The 20936-nt window shown below is 35.6% G+C and overlaps 1 protein-coding gene across 4 annotated transcripts; it reads left to right on the top strand.

Annotated features, from left to right (window-relative positions):
- The first annotated feature begins 11552 nt into the window (after nt 1-11552).
- LOC127811462 (uncharacterized WD repeat-containing protein C2A9.03-like) lies at nt 11553-19901 on the top strand. 4 transcript variants are annotated; one of them, XM_052351352.1, is made up of 11 exons: nt 11553-11906; nt 12041-12075; nt 13179-13345; nt 13548-13715; nt 13808-13894; nt 15471-15605; nt 15733-15843; nt 16598-16689; nt 18052-18157; nt 18644-18730; nt 18946-19901. In XM_052351352.1, exons 3-11 carry the CDS (start codon nt 13205-13207, stop codon nt 19357-19359), a joined length of 1341 nt encoding a protein of 446 aa, XP_052207312.1. In that variant the 5' UTR covers nt 11553-11906; nt 12041-12075; nt 13179-13204; the 3' UTR covers nt 19360-19901. The 4 variants fall into 4 exon arrangements, with proteins under 4 accessions (XP_052207312.1, XP_052207311.1, XP_052207310.1 ...); XM_052351351.1 differs by having other exon boundaries at nt 11553-11785; XM_052351350.1 differs by lacking the exon at nt 12041-12075 and having other exon boundaries at nt 11554-11785.
- The last annotated feature ends 1035 nt before the right edge of the window (nt 19902-20936 follow it).

Consider the following 20936-nt stretch of genomic DNA (forward strand, 5'->3'; position numbering starts at 1 on the left):
ACTTGTGTCATTTTTCAAAAAATGAATTAAAAGAAAAATGGTAGAGTAAAAATTTGACAAAGAAATTCTTTAGATAATTTTGTACAAAACAAAATGTATGTTATGGACACATCCACTTATGATTAACTAATAACCTCAAAATATGCATAAAACAATTATTATTGTTAACTAATAACAATAACATTTTTTGAATTAAATTTATCATAAAAAATAATTTAGAAATTTTTTTATTTTACAGCTGGGCCAAACAAGGCCTTAAGCTAAAACACAACCAAAAAAGGCCTAAAGCAAAAAGCATTTTTTGATTTGAGTAACTGTAAAACAAGCCCTTAAATCACAAGCCTACTTTGACAAAATCGAGAAACCTTTCTTTAGATTTCAATTTCAATTTACTTTGTATTTCAATTTCAATTTACTCTCAGCATTCTGCATTTCACTTTTACGCTGAAGTCAAATATGAGTAGAGAAAGTACATATTCTTAAATCAAAGATTCCACTTCTTAGACAATCAAGAAACATTTTTTTAGGTTTGCACAAACTCGTTTGTCAATTTAACATAAGCCAATTTTTCATTGGTAGAAAACTGAAAAACAAGAAACCCATTTTCTAGTTCGCATGGAACCATTTGGACGGTATAAGCTTGCTCATCTACATTTCATGGCACTACCACCACCTTTAGCCACCATTTCCATCGTCGCCATTTGCAGCCACAAATGAAACAATATGGAAAAGATGAAAAGAACAATCAGTCGGCGGCTGTTGTAGTCATTAAAGCAATGGCCAGACGCAGAGAAGACAATCGTGGCGGCGATCATCCTCACGAAGAAGATGGTTGACATTAACTTCCTCTAGCCTTGGAAACGACCATCATTGACTCTCTTTTCACTAATTGATTTCAATTATTCTTTGGTATTTCTTTTTGCTGATTTATTATACATACATACAACAAAAAAATTATACAAAAATACATATTTTGTGTGTATATAAATACATCTTTCAATATTTATGCACAAGAGATCAGTGTGTGTATGTATGTATTAAGTATATGTATCATTCAACACAAACACATACACTGATTTCAACCAAAAAACAACCATACTTACTCCGATACCAATATTAGAAAAATAAAACCAAATGATTCATATAATGAAACTGGACTTACCTGGTTTACATAGTGAAAGTAGGATAGATTGGTTGAGTTACTGGTATTAAAATCAAATCACAGTAGAAGTTGTTTGTTTTCCACAACTTAAATATCTCACACACACACAGATTTCATTGAATAATTTTAGAGTTTACTTAGCAATTCCAGACCCAATTTTTGCAGCAGTTTTTGCATCCTTATATTTTTTATATACAAGCAATATATATATACTGGCATGCATGAAAGTCCATTCTAAACTGCCCACTTCCACCATGAATGGAGGAAATGAGGTTCAATTGGAATCGACAGTTGTTCCCTTTACAACTGCACACAACGGTTATAGATCTGGATATGTATCTGAATTTGGAGCTAGATCTAAAGCCTCTTATGGGCAAATCAACCCCAGTACACAACCCAAATTTACTACACTACAAAAAAAGTGCAAAGAATCTAGGAAACAATGTATGTACAGAAAAATGTAAGAGAAGAACACAAGAGAGCATGGAAGAAAAGAATGTAACATAATAGAGTAAGGGTGTGCAAAAAATCGGCACACCGCGGAAATCGCCCGAACCGGATTGGACCGCGTCGAACCAGTTAGTTATTTTGTCAAAACGATTTGTAGTATGCCCAAACTGCATGTAAGCACCCCCGCCCGGATATCCCAACCATCCGGACTACCCGAACGGGAGCACTTACGGAAGGAGAAAAGAATGAGACACAAGATAAAACTACCTTGGCATGCATACACAAAAATAAGCATGGTAGAAGCGAAGCTAAACACATGCATGCACTGTGGGTACCCCGCTAACACAACAGTCACATGATAAATAAATGGATACAGACTCCTGTGCCGACATATACGAGAATCGAGGAAAGACCTGGCACAGTAATAATAGAGTAAATCCTACTCAACTATCAGAGTTGACCGGGACTGACAGGACTGCCTGTACACCATACCGACGTTGCAGCTAAAAGCTGACTCTTTTGCCATGGCCCACACTGCCACTACTTGGAATGATGGAAAGCAAAGTGAGTCGAGAGACTCAGCAAGCATAAAGAAAGAAAGGCTGAAGGCTGAACATATCCAGAAAACTCTCCCCATAATAAACCCCCATGTACACACAAGCCATGAAACGCTACAACACAATAGTATAGCATAATAAAAGCACATACCGGTCCTTGGGGCCCACACAAGACACACGACACCCAAGTCCCATACCAACATGCCACTACCCTGAGAGGCAACATAAATCTCCAACAAATCTACGCGCGCTTGTCCCGGGTCAGTACTCCCGTCACCCGTCCATGTCGGTACTCTCGACACCAGAGCCATAGGCTCACTCGGAACGGTACTCCCGTCTAAGAACTAATAACTACCAGTAGCCATGCAATGTACATAGAAATGCAATGGCATAGTGAGCATCAACGTGATACACTGGCTCCCATACATCCAGGCATCAGGCCTATGCTTCGCCCACATAGTAAACCACACACGATGCATATGTCCGTGCTGGATGCAACCTAATCAAGCTAGAATGTCTGTGTCCAAGCATACTCAATAAATGAATATCCCAACATGCAATCTGTACCCATGTGCATATCAAATCATGAACAGTAATACAATGTATATAATCATGCAGTAAATCACATACCGACAGAGCTAATCAGTAGTGTCCAGCACCGATCAACGACCAGTGATTAGGAGCGTCCACCCGACGATCCACTTAGGGCTGTACCATAGTCTACCCCAACGTCACCAAACAGTCGACCCCTGCCCTACTGCTCGATTGCTCTAACCGAACTATAATTAAACCCGAGAAAACTGAAAATAAATCCGCATGTCGAGGAACCTAGTCTCCAAGCTGGTTCAGTATCATTCCTAAAAGGAATGGGGGCGATACAAACCCCCGTAGGCACTCAACAAATAAAATTCTAGAAGCCTCGGATTTAATTTAAATTAAAACACATGAATAATAATTCAATAAATAAGGCTAGGTGCCGAATTAAAGTAAGGGAGGTGATAAAATACGAGAAATCACAGGGTCTTTCACGGGAATTAAAGATCACGAGGAGAGGGTTATGAGCTTGCCTTTACACGACTGATTCTAGCCTTTCTCGCACTCTCGCTACGAAGTAAAACATTTGCTGGCAATAAATATAATCGTAGCTTTAATTAAATAAATCTACCGTGTAATAAAATTAATTTAACCGTCTAAAATCCCACCTAGGCGCACCATAAATAAAATCCCAATAAGCTTCATATTTATTTTAAATTAAATCATGCCAATAAAATCATCGATTCGTACAATTAATACGTGAAACCAAAACGAGTTAAGGGAAGGCGAGGGGTTCATAAAATGGAAAGAAATCGTAAGGGTAGATGAGAGCTTGCTTGTATCTAGTCGTTTACAACGTTTTTACGCTTAAATGCCACCAAAATAATTCACGCTATAAAATAGAATAACTCAAAAAATTAATAAAATTAGGCCCAAAATGAAATTTCAACCGTACAGAATGATTATTACATAATGCTCTACTTACCTAGCTAATCAAATCGCAATTAAACTGAATTTAATCCAAAATTTCCCCCCAAATTTCTCCATTTCTTCATCACGGCGACGCTGTTTCTTCTTCATTTTTTTTTTCATTTTGTTTGCTTATTCATAAACGCCCGAAATGGGCTTTAAAATGGTGCAAGAAGGGTGGCCAGAATGCGGCCACGTGGCACAACCTGCAGTTGTGCAAGCTGCCACCGCCATGGGCCGAAACGACGTTGTTTCAGCTCCCCATTGGCCAAATAAAATTGCAAAATCCCCCAGCCTCGCGCGCACGCCCATGGATTCGATCCCGCGTCCGCCGCCTGGTCGCGCGACCGCTCGCGCCAGCACACGCCTTCAATATTAATATGCCTTCAGTTATATTTAAAGTGATTTGCAACCACTTCCGCAAATCACGTTTCAACACCCAGAACTTCCATTAATTACACACTCGCCCGACTTTCATTTCTTTCTTATTTCACTTACACCCTGACATTTCCAAAATTCCACCAATTTAATTTATTTTTTATTTCATAAATACCCCAATTAAATTAATTAAACCTAAATTTCCTCAAAATTACATAATTAAACATTTTTCTTAATTCGCCAAATACCCAAATAAATTAATATTTCCTTTAAACCCACAAATACAATAAATAATAATGATTAACTATTTTCAAATAATTTAATTAATTACCTTTAATTCCTTATTTTCCTCAAACCACATAAATAAATACTTCCTCTTAAATTCTCAAATATTCAATAATGTCCTCAAACACGGGTTTAAATAATTATTATTTATTTTCAAATTTCGGGATATTACACCATGGTTTACGTGATTTGGGCCCTTGGTGGTTCGGTTTGAAATCGAACCGCCCGACACTTGAGATTTAATAAAAATTATAATTATATAAATTATTATTAAATTAATAATGCACCGTCCTTTGCATTAAAGCTACTGCACATGGTTGCCAATGCCATTAAGACTCATTTTGTTTTTGAATTGTCAGACACAAGTTGTCAAACTCATAGGCTCTCACACAACCCCACCCCACTCAGAGGCTCTCAGGCAACCCCACCCCTCTCTCTCTCTTTCTCTCTTTGCCCTACAGCACAAGGACGCCCTTATCTCTCTCTCATATTCTTTGTTCCCACAGCCTCTCCATCTTTGTCCCGCCATTATCTCTCGCACTCTCTCTGCCCACAAATGACACCCCCTATTTCTTATTTCTCTCTCTCTCTCTCTCTCTCTCGCTCTCTGCTCCCACAGCCTCTTCGATCGCTGTAACTGCCTCCCACTGTCGCTAGCTCCATCGCCCCCACTGTCACCATCCACAACACTGTAGCTGATGGTTAATGACTCGTTGCATCTCGCTCTCACTCTCGCTCTCTCCTTGTGGTCTGGTCATTGCGGTGTTCTCTTTGCCTCTTTCTCGCTCTCGGCTTTGGTTCGGACAGCTTGGTGGCCGGCGGTCGCTATTGTGTAGGTTGCCCAACGCCCCTGCCTCTTTCTCGCTCTCGCTCACTACCACTGTAAGTTCTCTCCTTTACTACTCTATTGGGTTTTAAGTTCCAGGCTTATAGGACTATTCTATGGGTTTGGTTGCTGGCATATTAGGGTTTCCTGTTTCTCAAATCGTAGAAACTGGTATATATACGTGCGTTGCTTTGCTTTTGATCAATAGTGCATCAGACGATGCGGTCTGGTGCGATTTTCGTGAACCAAACCAAACCGTGCAGTTTGGTTTGATGCCAAACTGCATGTGCGGTCTGGCGTATTGAAAATAGCCTAAACTGCCCAAACCATACCGTGAACACCCCTAGAGTAGAGAAGAGAATAATGTAAGAAAGCAGAGAAGAACACAAGAGAGCTAAGAGCAGAGAGCACTTTGAGAAGAATGCAAGAGAAAATCATATGGAGAATAATTGAAGAGAAGTCCAGTAGCATCGGGAGAACAAGAGAAAAGAAGAGAGCAAAAAAAAACTAATAGATTTGAGAGATAAGGTTAAAAATATCTTAGTTGTTGGATATCAAAATTGTAAAATATTTTGTCAACTAAATAAACTATGTACAACGTTTTGAGAAAAGATAGAGAAAACTTTTCTAAAACGCTGTCAAATAGCGTTTAAGTTCTTTAATTTTTAACAAATGTATAACTAAATAAGGCATACAATATTTAAGTATCATTGATAGCTTATAAGTGATCAAACCACTAAATCAAACACCCTCTCCATCTTTGAAAATAAAGAAGTAGATAAGATAAAAATAAGAAATTAGTGAAGATGAGTCGACTAGATTCTTAACGAAGCCTAGTCCATTGTGTTGCAAAGACATAGGTGGAGAATATAAATAAGTAATTGAGGTAATATCCACTTACCTATCATTACTTTCGCCATCGTCATTACCAAATAAGGCAATTGTCACCACCATCATCGAGTTCTAATCTAGAGCCAAAATGGGGTTTAAGATCTCAAGGTCAACCAAATCCCTAATTTGGAAGGGATTTTTCAATCTCGAACCCTTATTTGGTTAACCCCCAACCAGGATCCATATTAGAACCTTAATCTAGCTTATAATCAATGACCAAAACCTTTACTAGAACCTAGATATAAGTTTCAATTGGGATCTATATAACTGAAAATACACAAAATTAAAAAATATATATATATTTGGCTATGATAAACACCCTTGTTCCACAATGTTGAAAGGTCAACCAAATATTTATAATATGAATCTAGATTCGGGAAGGTGTCAATCAAATATTTCTAATATTGAGGGTGTCTCAAGTAGACACCTTTGTTATATAATAGTAATCAACAACAATAGTTCCCTTATTCCATCCCTCCCCTTTCTCCCATTTCTATGGCATGCATAATACCTGCTCGCGAGCGCACGAGCGTGTGTAGGGGGGTTAATTGGGGAGAAGGGTATTATATTTCTGGTGAACCAAAAATGAGATAAAACATATGAAGACTTGAAGACAAGTTCCAATGAGCTCGTGATAGCCTCTCAATCATCAATGTTGCCTTACACTTCCTACATTACCAATGACTAACTTACTTATGATTGGATATTGAAAATTCAGCTTGATACAATTTCAAAGTCATCTACAAATAATATTGCACTATGGTATTTGACTTAATCAATAAGATGAGATGTTTTGACAAAAAACTAAAATTAGGTGTGCCTATGTGAAAGAGAGAGAGAGAGAGAAAATAGGGTAATTTTAAATGAAAAATGTTATTGATACACTTTTGTGTGCACCTTGAACTACATAAAGGTGTACCTATAACAAAAAAATTCCTCATAAGGCGTATAGAGATACGTGAGACGCATGTGAGGCGAGGGGTATTTTAGTCATAATACCCCATTATATAGCACAAAATGTACAAAAAAGTTGTACATATAGCATGATTCATTTTAAATTTTAGAAAAATCTAATCACGATATGTTAGCAGTAAGAATAAATTGCAACATGTATTAAATATCAATTACAATTATTATACTTTTTTAAATGATATAAATATTACTTGCAATTACCTTAAATATTAAGGGTGTCTTGAACATTTTTTAATTAATTATTATATTTGATGATTGTTTGTAAGTATATTGATTGAATCAGATTTATTTATTTACAAAATACTAAAGGTAGCATTGTATTACATTTAAATATGGATGGCATTTTTTATTTAATTAAATGGCCAACACGTCCATCTCATTAGTGTGAATATGGACTTGAAATTTAGATTTGTTTTTTTTTTTTTTTGGGGGTGGGGGGGGCGTGGGGGTGGTATGTAGTCTCTAGAAAAATAGGTATAGTGGGAATTTGGAAATTTAAAAAAAATTAATTGTGGTGTGTAGGTTGAGGAAATTGGTAAGATGATATTAAATGTCACTTATAATTATTGTATTTTTTAAACGATACAAATATTACTTGTAATTATCTTAAATTTTAGAGATATCGTGTGTATTTTTTCAATTAATATAATATTTAATAATTGTTTATCAAGTATATTGATTGAATGAGATTTATCTATTTATAAAATATTAGAGATAGTATTATATTACACTTAAATATGAAAAACGTTTTTTTATCTTACTAGTGTAGCTATATGGACTTAAATGGAGCCTCAAGCTTCTATATATATAAATATATATTTATATTTATATTTATATTTGTTATACATATTTATCGCATTATTTCTTATGGGCTGAACTCAACTCGGCAGGCTGGCTTAATTGCATAAGGCCTAGCGGGTCGGCCCAACCGCCCAAGGCCCAATGGGTCCCAGGTTAAGTTCGTCAAGGCAAACTTGCGCATTGTTAAAACCCCGAGCTCAAATCGTAGGATCAAGCAAACTTTAAACGAGCTCCCAAAAACACTTATAGCAAGTTTCGAGTGACGTTTTCAGTTCGATAATCTTGCCAAGTGGGCTCCCAGCTCGTTGATCGAACTATTCGGCTCGCATGACAAGAGGACTGCGGAACAACCAAAGAGCAGCAATAGAATGGGTGTTATTCTAAACAAGCCATTCAGACCCAATCTAGCTCCATTCTCTTAGCCCATTTCTTGGCTCATGCCAGTCTCATCCTGGCCTTATACTAGCATGCAAACAGTATCATTGCAGTTGCCTCTGGATATCCGTACGCCCACCTTAAATCTCATCCTTATTTATGGCAGATCTCATCCTCATTAATGAAGGTCATGTCGGCAATTTGTTGCCACCTGGGTACTTTCACCGATGCCGAATATTCAATCCCATCATCTACAAATGCACGAAGCAAGCGTACGGAGGGACATCTCCTCCTCCTATATCAGTAAGCTTTTTTCAGAGCCAATGTATGCTTTTTTCGGCTAACCTACTGATACATTACATTTTTCCTACTCCGTTACTCACTTGAACGTCAGAGTTCTTGCAGGGGGCCAACTGGGCAGAGGAACGTGGACTGAACCATATAACACTCATCGGCGTGTCTTTTCCTTTCTCTCATTCCTTGTTCATTTGATCATCGTGGACCAATGAATTATGATCAATCAAGTCCGAACGTTGACATTTTGGCGGGAGGCTATGGCGGTGGTGTTGTAGCACCAGTTTTCAATCCCACATCGGTTGCCCAAGGGGCAACCACTGAGCTTATAAATGTGGTGGGGTTCTTGTTCTTTTGAGGGCGAGCGCTAATTCGTGGTTATAAGTTGATGCTGATGCTTTGCATCAACATTTGATGTCATATGTGGAAAATCTTGGGCCTTGGCCAAACCACTATCTGTCACACTTGAGATGGTTCGCGCCCAAAAGTACCACCACATTTAAGGGGGAGGCTGTGGCGGTAGTACTGTAACACCGGTTCTCAATCCCACACCGGTTGCCCAGAAGGACAACTACTGAGTTTATAAGTGCGGTGGCTGTAAGCTGATGCTAATGCTTTGTATCAACAATATTAATTAATTAATATTTTTTATTTTATTATATGTATTATAATTATTATTATTATATATTTATACAATATATAAGTTATGAATAAAACAATCGAATAAGTAATTGGTATTATATGTACACATAAAAACGTGATTAACTTAAAAATTGTATGTAATCCGAATAATAATTTAAAATGATATTATTAATTTATTTTATTTTATTTAATTTATTTTTTCCTTGCGAAATTTTTAAATCAAATTATTGATAAAATAAAGCAAATTGGACCGGCTCCACTGACCACTCCAGTGACATATTTAAGGCTAATAATTACACACGCTAACGTGTCATTTTATGAATCTGTCGTATTTTTAATAATTTCACTAAATACTCATAGCTTGGAAAAATCGAATAGCTATAATAATAAATTAAATAATTGCACCAAGGCCCCATTTGATCAGTGTCCACTTTTTGTTTTTTTTGTTTTGTTTTCGATTTGTTTTTTAAATGCAAAAAATAAAAAGGTAACAATACAATAATAATAATTATATTCAATAAATTAAATAATATAAATTTTACACATTTGACCTAAATCTTTATATTATATTATATATATAAAAGTAAGATAGTTTGGAAAAGAGTTTTTCCCTCCAAACTTGCATTAATTACTCTAAAATTAATAACAAATTTTTCAATACTAATTATGGGTTTTTCAATGCATTATTTTGTGTATATTAAATATTTAGTTAATATACACACAATAAAATAAAATAGTCTGTAAAAGAATTCCCCCCAAAACAAAACTTGCATTAATAATAATTAAATTATCTTTATCTTTATATTATTATTATTATTATAAAAGTATGATAGTCTGTAAAAATTTTTTTCCAAAACTTGCATTAATTAAAATTAAATTATTATTACTAAAAGTAGTAGTAATTAATAATTATTATAAAATTAATAATAAAATTTTCAATACATAAGTTTTTCAATGCTAATTATGGGTTTTCCAATGCATTATTATGTGTATATTAAATATTTAGTTAGCAAATAATTTGTTATAGGCACAATTAAATAGATGAATATACATATGCATGTAGGTAATTTTTAATCTGTAAGAATAAATATACACCAAGAAATTACACAAAATGTAGCTAGAAAATCACTTTTATATTGATTTTTCATAATCTTTTCGGCTTACTTGTTGAAAAATTATTAAAAATCATTTATTATGTGTATATTATTTATTCACCCGTTTAAATATTTAGTTACTTAACTTCTAAGCAAGGATTTTTCAATGCATTATTATGTGTATATAAATATTTAGTTATTAAATAGTTTGTCAAGCATTTTTTTCTTCCGCTCATAGTATTTTTTACTTCTAAAACTTACATTAAATTAAAAATAATAATAATTAAAGTAAAAAATTAAGCATGGGTTTCTGATCCTATTTATAACTTAATTTTAAATTCAATTAATCTTCTTATCAATTAATTAAAAATATTTATAATATTATTTTTGATTAATTCCTCAATTAATCCCTCAATCAATAAAAAATAAATATTATTTTTGAAGAATATGAATAGACAACTTAAATTATTAATTAAGTCATAGAAAATTGTTCATTTGTGTAAAATAAAAATAATTTACATTTAATACTTATTATTTCAAAGCAATTGAAGAGCTCCCATAAAGTATTTTGAAAATTTTCACTACTAATTAAATAAATATTATTAATAAAAAATTTGAATAGACAATTTAAATTATTAATTATGTCATGTATAGATATATAATTTTTCAATGAATTAAAAATAAATATTTTTTATAAATATTATTAATAAAAAATATTTATAATATTATTTTAATTAATTTCTCAATTATTTAAAAATAAATATTAATGTATGAATTTTTCAATATTAATTAACATTTAACATATCACATTTGCAAAACTATAGAAGAAAATTAATATATAGTGAAAGAAAAATAAATCAAAATTCATATCTTCAAAATTTTGTTATCATTGCAAAAATTAAATTTCAAGATCAAAAATTAAAAATTTTGAGTAAATTTTTAATTAACATTAAAAAATCCATACTTTCTCATTTAGGTGTTTTATTTTATATTTATAATTTATAAATAAATATATAATATAATAAAAAAATTTACTTTAATAATTAATCAATCACTACCCGTGAATACTAGTATGTGGTAAAAGATAAATGGTAATGAATTTTAGACCCAAATCGTGGATGCAAGTGACGAGGATAGAAACCAAATTTGGAAGTGGAGCAAGAAATGAAGAAAATGGGAAATTTAAAAAAAAAAAAAAAGAGAGAGAAACGAAGGACGGACGGACAAGGTGGTAGTTTGGTGGACGAGGAGGGGTAAATTATAAACGACCACTTGTAATTTTACGCTTTATCTCGTCCCTGTCGACGCCACTTCTTAACCTGGACGTCGCTCAGACCACCACTGGATAAAGATAGAAGGAAAAAAACCTCTCCCCCCCCCCCCCTCTCTCTTTCTCTCTCCATACATCGCGATCTATTCCCCCGGAAAAATATCGTTTTTGTCTTCTCTCTCTGCGTCCGACTCATGATCAAGAGGCTCTGATACGGACGCTTCCAGATTCGAGATCTGACTTGCTCGATCGCACAGTTTCGACCCGCTTGATTTTCGCCACAGGGTAAGGCCGCTTCTTCTGATCTCCGCTTTATTCTCCGCCGAGTGGAATTCTGGCGTTTCTTCGTCTGATCTGCGAGTCTGGAATTCTTTTTCCTTCTTCTTCTGGCTTCGTGCAATTATCGGTACTTGTTTTCGCTCGTTTCTAGGGTTTTTAGTTTTTACTTCTTCCGAGCCCGGGGAGTGTGTTGTTAATGAAACGTATTATCGTTTTGTGGCGTGGAAATTGATCTTCTTTTTCTTCCTGTGCTGTTTCTAGGGTTTGTGCTTTTCGGGCTGGAACGTGGATTTATGGTGTGCCTATTTCTTTCTCTTTTAAGTAAATTATAGGTTTTGGTTGGATGTTCCGCGTGTTTAGACTCTGCTTAATACTCGTATCATCGTATGTATCTTTCGACATTGATTTTGCACGGGAAGGATAATTGAATGTTTCTGACACGAGGAAGTTGTTAATAGTTGTTACACGCTAGGTAGGGAGCATAATTCCCCTGTGCCATTCCACCTTTTTGAATTACAGTTTTTGCGGCAGGCTGTCTTGTGTAATATGCCCACCAACTGGTGTCTTTTGGCCCTGTGCTATTTCCCCTCTTTGAATTGAAGTTGTTGCGAGAGGCATTCTCACGTAAATATGCCCATGAACTGGTGTCCTTTTTCAAGCACATTAGCATCATTAGTTTTTTGGTAGTATCCCAGGGGTTGGGAACAAAATTGTTCAATATTGAGTTGGTAGATATGCATGGAGGTATGGAATTTTTACATGGATTAAAGGGATGGTTTATATTGTGAGGCAGGGCAGGGAATGTGATCTGTAATTTTCCTGTCGCTGACCTTGTTAGGAGCTATTTGTTATAGAATTTATTCCCAAATAGCATTTGAAAACGTGGAGGAGAAATTCCTAGTTCACTTCACAGATGGACTCCATTTTGATCCTGTGTAATTCATGTTTGGAAGTGGCTCATTCAACTGCACTAACATGCACCATTCAGGAGCTCCTTAGCACCAATGGGGTAATCAAGCCGCTTAGTTGGAAATTCTCAAATTCAGTTTTTTTCCCCATATTTGGAATAATATTGCAATTTATTTGATAATTTCTTTATGTTGAAAAAGGAAATTAATCAGTATTACTACTGTTGTGATTGCATGACAACTGTGATTGCATGACAACCGAGTATAATATGACATCAAAGCATGTGGAGAGAATTGTTTCTTTAATACAATGCCTGACATTTTCTATTCACGCTTGATACTGTCTTGCCCTTGTCTACTTGACCATATATGAAAGAGTGACGTTAATGATGATACTAAATATTGTCATACCTTGTTGGCTACTGCTATTTTAATTTGATAATTTAGTGTTGGTCTTGCTAACTCTTGAGTTGCCTGCTTCCGTAATGTAGGTTGAGGTTCATTTGTCGCAAGGACCATGTCCCATCAACAAGGGGATGACGCCGAGTACATGGCAGATGAATATGAAATGGAAGATGTGGATGACGATATGGATGAAGAATTTCGTGGTAGAGAGATGGGTGGTTCAGACTCTGATGTGGAAGAATATGAATACTTGGTTTGTGATATGAACCTCGCACAAACTAGACTTTTTTTTGGTATTCTCATGACATGATAGGCAACTGCAAATCTTACCTCTTGTTTTCTTATTTCTTTTCTCATTGCCATTCTTTTTGTAGCACAATGCTCTCTTTGTTCTTTTTTTGAAGTCAAACTCCAGGACATGCAAAAGACTTGACATTTCTTTGGTACCATGCTAGAATAATAAAATGGCAGATACTTCTGCTGCGGAAGCTAGGGAAGGCAAAGATATCCAAGGCATTCCTTGGGAGAGGCTTAGTATCTCAAGGGAGAAGTATAGGCAAACTAGGTTAGAACAGTACAAGAATTATGAAAACATCCCTCAATCTGGAGAGGGTTCAGAGAAGGTAAGCTGAGAAGTTTTCCTTTTCCCTTAGCACAGCCATCCAACCCTGTGAATGCTGTGGTGATGTAACATCATCAATTCTATTATGAACAGGAGTGCAAAATCACAAGGAAAGGGGGCATGTACTATGAGTTCAGACGCAATTCAAGATCAGTAAAATCTACGATACTTCATTTCCAGGTTAGGTGGCATTTACCTTTCAAAATTTCCAATTTGCTGCAGATTTATCTGATAATTTGGATTGATTGAATAAAGATTTATTACTCTCATTGTTTCACATATCTTGTTCCTAATTGGCAGCTTTTGATTCTTCTGCTGTCAAATGCTGTAGTTTTTAATCAGACGTGTTTAGATGGTTTACTGGTGTTGAATATGCATGTCTTGTATGATTTAAGTCGTTATATCTTAAATGTGGAACGAAATTACTTTCTTGCTGTGGAAGCAATTTATCATGCATGTGTTGCCAGTTTTTTGAATTCTTTTGGTGCAGGGTGATGTGTTTTGTTGATTTAATGATCCAAATTTCCAAATCCCTGAAAACAAGGATTTTTGAGTTCGTGCTAAACGTTATATAGAATTTTGAAGGAGCAAGCATGAATTGTAAAACTTGTTTTGAGGTAATGCCAGGGAAAGTTGTGAGGCTATATTGCAGGATATGGCATTCTATGAGATAAGAGGGACATAATATTAATGAAATACCAACAGGTTGCTTTGGGTGAATGGTTGTTTCACATGCCAAAAATTCTGAATCTGGTTTATGCAAAGAAGGTTGGTTAGTTTGACTGGAGAAAATATGAATGTGTTTTGGCCTGATCTCTGCAAAATTTTCACCCGCAACCCAGATTTTTCCATGAAGGATAGAGAAACTTATCAATTATATTGAGAAGTCCAAGGGCAATTGCGATGTCAGCATATTATTGCCACTTATACAGGTGTTCGCAGGTCAAGCTTTGAAATATGTGGGTGTGCCATGAACCTAGGGTTTTGATAGGAAGATGGAAGAATCTGAGGGAAATAGAACAGGAAGTAAGGGGGACAATCAGAAGAAATGAGGGAGATATCAGAAGAATAGGGGGAGATAGTCAGACATAACAGCAAAAGAGGGAGAGATTAGAGAGAAATCAGAGGGAGATTGAGTGAGAATTGATGAGAGAGAAATCAGAAATTCCGTTTATCATTCAACTATCAGAACTTCTTTGACTGCATGTGGAGCGTCAAAAACTTGATCTAGCCTAGAATAGATGTCACTAGCATACCTTTCATCCGACGCAAAAAATTGTTCGTCATCGTAATTCTTGTCTCTGACCTGATTTATAGTCGCCATCCCAAATGAATCAGTGTTTTGTTCCAATGCTACTTCATCATGCTTTAGCAGCTGTTCTTCGGATTTCTTGGTAACTACAGCATAATTCATTTCTTCTTTCTCCATCTCAAGAAATTCTCTGCTAACTTCTTTCAATCCTGATGATTGATTGCCTGAATCAATCATCTCATGATCAAGGATTCCTAGGTAGCCATTCTGAGCATTTTCTTCAGAACCTTTCTTATTAAGGAATCAGGATATTCCTTAGCAAAACATTCAGCTGGAATACTAACCTGATACTTCGATAGGGTGGTAGTCTGAGGTTAAGTCAACTGTCAAGCATATGCATGTGGCATACTCCACTGTTTTTTTTGTTTATCCAGTTTGTGCTGATGCTATTAACTATAGCATCCCTTGGCCGATGATAATTTTTTTTTTTTATTGGTAACGCAGTTGAGGAACTTGGTATGGGCTACCTCAAAGCATGATGTGTACCTTATGTCACATTATTCAGTTATTCATTGGTCTTCTCTATCTTGTGAAAAGTCTGAAGTTCTCAATGTTTCAGGACATGTAGCGCCATGTGAGGTAAGTTCTCACTTTTGCATCTCCTGATCCTGTTCTCAGTTCTCTGACTTGTATGAAGACTAAAATGTGACTGTATTTATTGATTTGGGTATTTTGACAAAACTAATCAATCTGCCTCCCACTTTAGAAACATCCTGGAAGCCTGCTGGAAGGATTTACACAGACCCAAGTTAGCACACTTGCTGTGAAAGACAAGTTGTTAGTTGCTGGAGGGTTTCAGGGAGAACTCATTTGCAAGGTAAATGTCAGTTGACTTTCTTCAACTGTTAATGGAAGTAAAAGATATTATATCAAGGAGCCATCAGTACTGTTCCATAGAACATTTTGACTCATACTGTACCTTGTTTTAGTGTTTGTATTTGTATGGCAAAAAATTTTCCCTTCCATTTTTTTAACTGGCATGACATGCATATTCTGACTGATCTAATTTGCCTCTGGGTTGACAACTTCCTAATATGCTTATTACTGCAAAGCTTTCTTCTAACTGGACCAGCCTGATACTTGTATATGTAGATATAACTTAAGCAGAAAAAAATCTTTTGACTGACCATGGATCGAGATGATTAGTGATTTGGAATTCATGTAACCGATCCTACCTAGTGGGATTAAAGATTCTGACTGCTGCTGTTGTAAAAAATCTGTTTGACCGAGCTGGCATGTTTATTCCCATGAAGGCTAGAGAGACCTTCAAATTTAATGTATTTCATCATTTAATATAACTATTTTGGGTTCTGAGTGGTCAAGAGACTATCCGGATCATTTAAAAAAACATTAAAGTAATGTGATTGGGTAACTGTGCGTTGTCTTCTTATGCTGTTTCCTTTTACTGTTGTGAGGCTGTTTTCTGAACATGATGGCAGTTATTTGTGACCAAGAGACCTTCTATTGGGTGATTGTGTGGTGTCTACTTAAGCTGTTTCCTTTGGCTGTTGTGACGCCATTTTCTGAACAGGAAGGCTTAAGAGTTCCTTTTTTTCTCTTTCTGCCTGCAGTATTTAGACAGACCAGGGGTGTGCTTCTGCACCAGGACAACGTATGAGGATAATGCAATTACTAATGCTGTTGAGATCTATACTACTCCCAGGTATTTAATTTCTTCCATGTGGTGGTTCTCTCCAGATGGTATATTTTTGTCCTTACTCATAGGACCTTAATATGATTAATCTAGGTGTAGGTGGAGCTTTATATAGGTGTATTGCTAGGACTCTTTACCTGCTGTACAAAACACTATTTTGCCATAGTTTTTTTTAAATTTTTTTTTTGACCTATTTACAGTCACACCCACGCTCAATATTCATGACTACAAAGTTGATTTTTAACTTTGTAACAAAAGAACTTAACTCTGTGGGAAGCCCTTAGACATGACATGGTTATAATAGCCTTACTGAGAATATTACTATGGATGGAGATGGTTAAAGATCTAGAATTCATTTAGCTGACTCCATCTAGTGGGATTAAGGTTATGGCTTCTGATTATTGTTGCATGTGTATTGAGAAACTATAAAGCATTGAGGTGGACATGCATTATGAATGCTACACAATAGACAGGTGGACTAAGCTGATTTAAAAAAAAAAAATACCGGACAATGCATGCCAAACACTCAGAATATATGCAATATATCATGTGTGACTTAAGTTTTATGTAAATGTAATGAAATTCTTGCAAACATAATGAAGACACAATGTAACTATATCAAAATTAAGAACCCATAATTGTCATACTTTAAATGTCAAGCATACCATTCCTCATGACCATTATATGCTTTATGATAAAACTAATCCTATGCATTACTTAATAAAGAAATAAGAGTAAACCGTGAACTAAAAATCTCATTAAAATCCATAAAGAAAAGATAGAAGGAAAAAAAAATAGGGCAGAGAAAAAAAGGCTGCTGTAGCTAAAGAAGAAAGAAGAAAATAGAAGGAAAAAATTAGGGGAGAGAAGAAAAATAACTGCAGTAATACAAAAGAAAAAATGAAGAAGAATAAAAGAACAAAAATATGAAAATGGAAAAATTGGGCTGACAAGAAAACGGAAAGGAAGTGGCGAAAACGGAGAAAAAAATATGGATTGAATCAGATTTATTCTTGTTAGCTGCTCCTTTTGCTCTGCATTTTGGCCGACTAGCAGCTTGTTTATTATTTAGGTTTAAGAATAATTGGAAAAATTAGGTTATACAAAAACAAATTTTTAATTAATCTATTTATATCTTTTCTTTTGGATATTTCTTATTTCCATTACCAGCATCTCCAACATAAAAAATAATAAAACAATCAAACTCTAGACAGCTTGTCTGATGTGTCCATTGTGTGACGGATGTGTGTCCATGTTAGTGGAGTTTCCAGTATCTATACGTGACCCTCAGTGAAAGTTCCAGGGCTTCTAGTTAAGAAATATTTGTCCAGTACTCAAAAACCTTACTGATGTTATGTTTTCAATTTTCAGTGGGGCAATTCATTTCACAGCTTCAAATAATGATTGTGGAGTTAGAGATTTTGATATGGAAAGATTTCAACTTTCTAAGCATTTTCGATTCCCTTGGCCAGTGAATGTAAGGCATCTCTCTCTCTCTCTCACACACACACACACACACACACACACACAGATATCCTGCTCGATTTTTAATAGTGCTGCAGCACATAACTGAAATGGTATATGGCTCAATCATAAGCACATGAAATGCAATTTTTTTTTATTTGCTAGCTAGTAGTGATTGTCAAGTTATTTGCAATTTGGATGACTCTTCTTCCTGTTGGCAAATCTTGAATTGAGAAAGCATAAAATCTGTAATAAGAACAAGATTAAGAATGTTGCAGATTTGTTAGTTATTTATTTTGGAAATTAGATAAATTTGGAATATCATGTTTAGTAAACTAGAAAAATGTCTCACTAATACAATAATTTTTTAAGGAACAATAAAAGATTTTTGTAAAATTGTTCTTATATGAAAATGAAAATTATATGTAAATGAGTGTTTGTGTTATTACCTTTTCTGTAGCACCTCTGGCATATTAATGTTTTCTGGTTATTGTTGTAGCATACTTCTCTCAGTCCAGATGGTAAGCTTCTTGTAATTGTCGGAGATAACCCAGAAGGTATATTAGTGGATGCTAGGAGTGGACAGGTAATTTTTTTCCCCTCTCCTCCCCCTCTCTCTCCACACGCTCACATAGAGACAAATCTTGTGCTTGCGTGCACATATATATAAATATGTGTGTGTGTGTGTGTACATATATATATGCTTTCACATAAATAAATATATGTGCTTTTTATTATGAACATTGTATTAGTACTTGAAGTGTGTAAAGTTCTTATTTGAATATATTGTGGTTTTTGCAGACAGTGACGCCGTTGATTGGTCACCTGGACTTCTCATTTGCTTCAGCATGGCATCCTGATGGTCTCACTTTTGCTACTGGGAATCAGGACAAGACCTGCCGAGTTTGGGATGTGCGGAACCCATCCAGGTCTGTAGAAGCTTTGAAGGGTAACATTGGAGCCATCCGGTCAATTCGCTATTCATCTGATGGGCGATTCATGGCAATGGCTGAGCCTGCGGACTTTGTCCATGTATATGATGCTAAAAGTGGGTATGAGAAGGAGCAGGAGATCGATTTCTTTGGTGAGATTTCTGGGATGTCTTTCAGCCCCGATACTGAATCACTGTTTATTGGAGTGTGGGACCGTACTTATGGTAGCCTCCTTGAGTTTGGGCGACGAAGGAACTACTCGTACCTTGATTCTGTCATCTGACTGGGCGATTGTGCACTCTGCGAATAAGCGCTCAAGAATGGGCATGCGTGCTGGTACAAGTATGAAACCCGGTGGTAGGCTAGCCATACTCTGCAGTAGAAGAAGGTGGGGGGTTGGTTGTGGGAGGTGTAAATGCATTTGCAGCCTGGTAGCTTATATAATATACTATTTGGAACCTGGTAGCTAGCTATGTGTTGTGCAATTTTAGGGGTTCCATTTCTTTTAATTGTTTTTTGTGTTGTCTTTAACAGTGCGGGTGTGTTGAAATGAAAGGGTGATCATAAGATGGGTGTAATTTTTGGGTGGGTTGGGGGGGGGGGGGGGGGGTGGTGTGTACAGAAAAAGGTTAGGAAGCATTGGTCCTTTGCTTTTTGCCAACAGAAGAACCATAGCTGGAATGTTAACGAGGTACCATAAAAGGAAGACTGAAACCCGATTTCACGTCGAACTCTATATATGTGTATCTACTGTTTTGGGAACTTAAAAACTTTGTTGCCTTGTTTGGACTTTTTATTTATTTATTTATTTTTATTGAGTTATTTCTTTTCTTCTGGTTTTATCCTTTATTAATATTCAAATTGAAATTACGTTTTTATCATTTAGATCGTCATTTTCCTTTGTGGAGTCCCATCTTTAATTTTTGTTGGGCTTTACCATGGATCTGAGTTTACCTTTATCTCATTGGATATAAGCAACCTTGTAAATGTTATGGGGTTGTTCACCAGTAGAAAATTAAGAGTAATTTTTTATTTAAAAAAAATTCTACAGGAAATTGTGTTTGTTGAGTTTGTTTTCTAATCTCATCTTTGTTAAAATTTATCGTGTTTTTCCAGCTTTTTCAAGGGATAGACCTGCGTTCGAATCTGGTAGCAGACTTATCCACAAAACTCTCATTTCTTTTTCTTCTTCTTCTTCTGGATTATGGAAACTAATCATAGTTTTCTTTGTCATGTCTTCCTTCATCATAGAACCAAGTGTTGCTTTTTTCGTCATTGTCCACCATTGCCATGCGCCGTCAACTATCACCGTCCTACTCTCTTCCTCCATTGACCTCACATCTTCAGATTTGTGGTGGGTCGTTGATCGCCTTCGTCGCAAATCCTTAGCTTCGCATTGAGTCGCCCATCGTTGTGACCGTCACAAACCCTTCAACTTCAGTGATCTTTCCCTTTCAGCTTTGTAGACTTTTTACCATCCTTTGCCGATCATTGCAGATCCGTCGCCGATGACCTTTCTTCTTCAGCTTTGTAGGCCCTTTGTTACTCATCATCATAGATCTGTCCTTGTAGTGAGTCACTGACCTTTCCTCTTTAACTTCGCAGACCCTTTTGCTGTATCGTCGAGTCGAGCTTTGTTGTTTCCTTCGCCATCCAACTTCTCAATTAGAGTTCTTATTTATTTAATAAAAATATAATAAATAAATTTGTAAAATAGACAAAAAAATAAAAGTTAAAGATAAATTAATGTTAGTTTATTTAGTTAATGTTTTCAAGTAGATTTTTTTTTTTTTTAAACACATTTTAGTTTTTTTTTTTGGTTTTTTGAAAGGTAAAATTGGTTTTATATTTGATAAAAAT

The sequence above is a fragment of the Diospyros lotus genome, chromosome 10 (assembly GCF_014633365.1).
Source record: "Diospyros lotus cultivar Yz01 chromosome 10, ASM1463336v1, whole genome shotgun sequence".
Lineage (NCBI taxonomy): Eukaryota > Viridiplantae > Streptophyta > Magnoliopsida > Ericales > Ebenaceae > Diospyros > Diospyros lotus.

Excerpts from the sequence above, each read along its gene's own strand:
- LOC127811462 (XM_052351352.1), top strand. The coding sequence starts at position 13,205 with ATGTCCCATCAACAAGGGGATGACGCCGAGTACATGGCAGATGAATAT. Across the intron at positions 15,606-15,732 it reads GACATGTAGCGCCATGTGAG|AAACATCCTGGAAGCCTGCT; the intron begins GTAAGTTCTCAC and ends CTCCCACTTTAG. Across the intron at positions 16,690-18,051 it reads GAGATCTATACTACTCCCAG|TGGGGCAATTCATTTCACAG; the intron begins GTATTTAATTTC and ends TTCAATTTTCAG.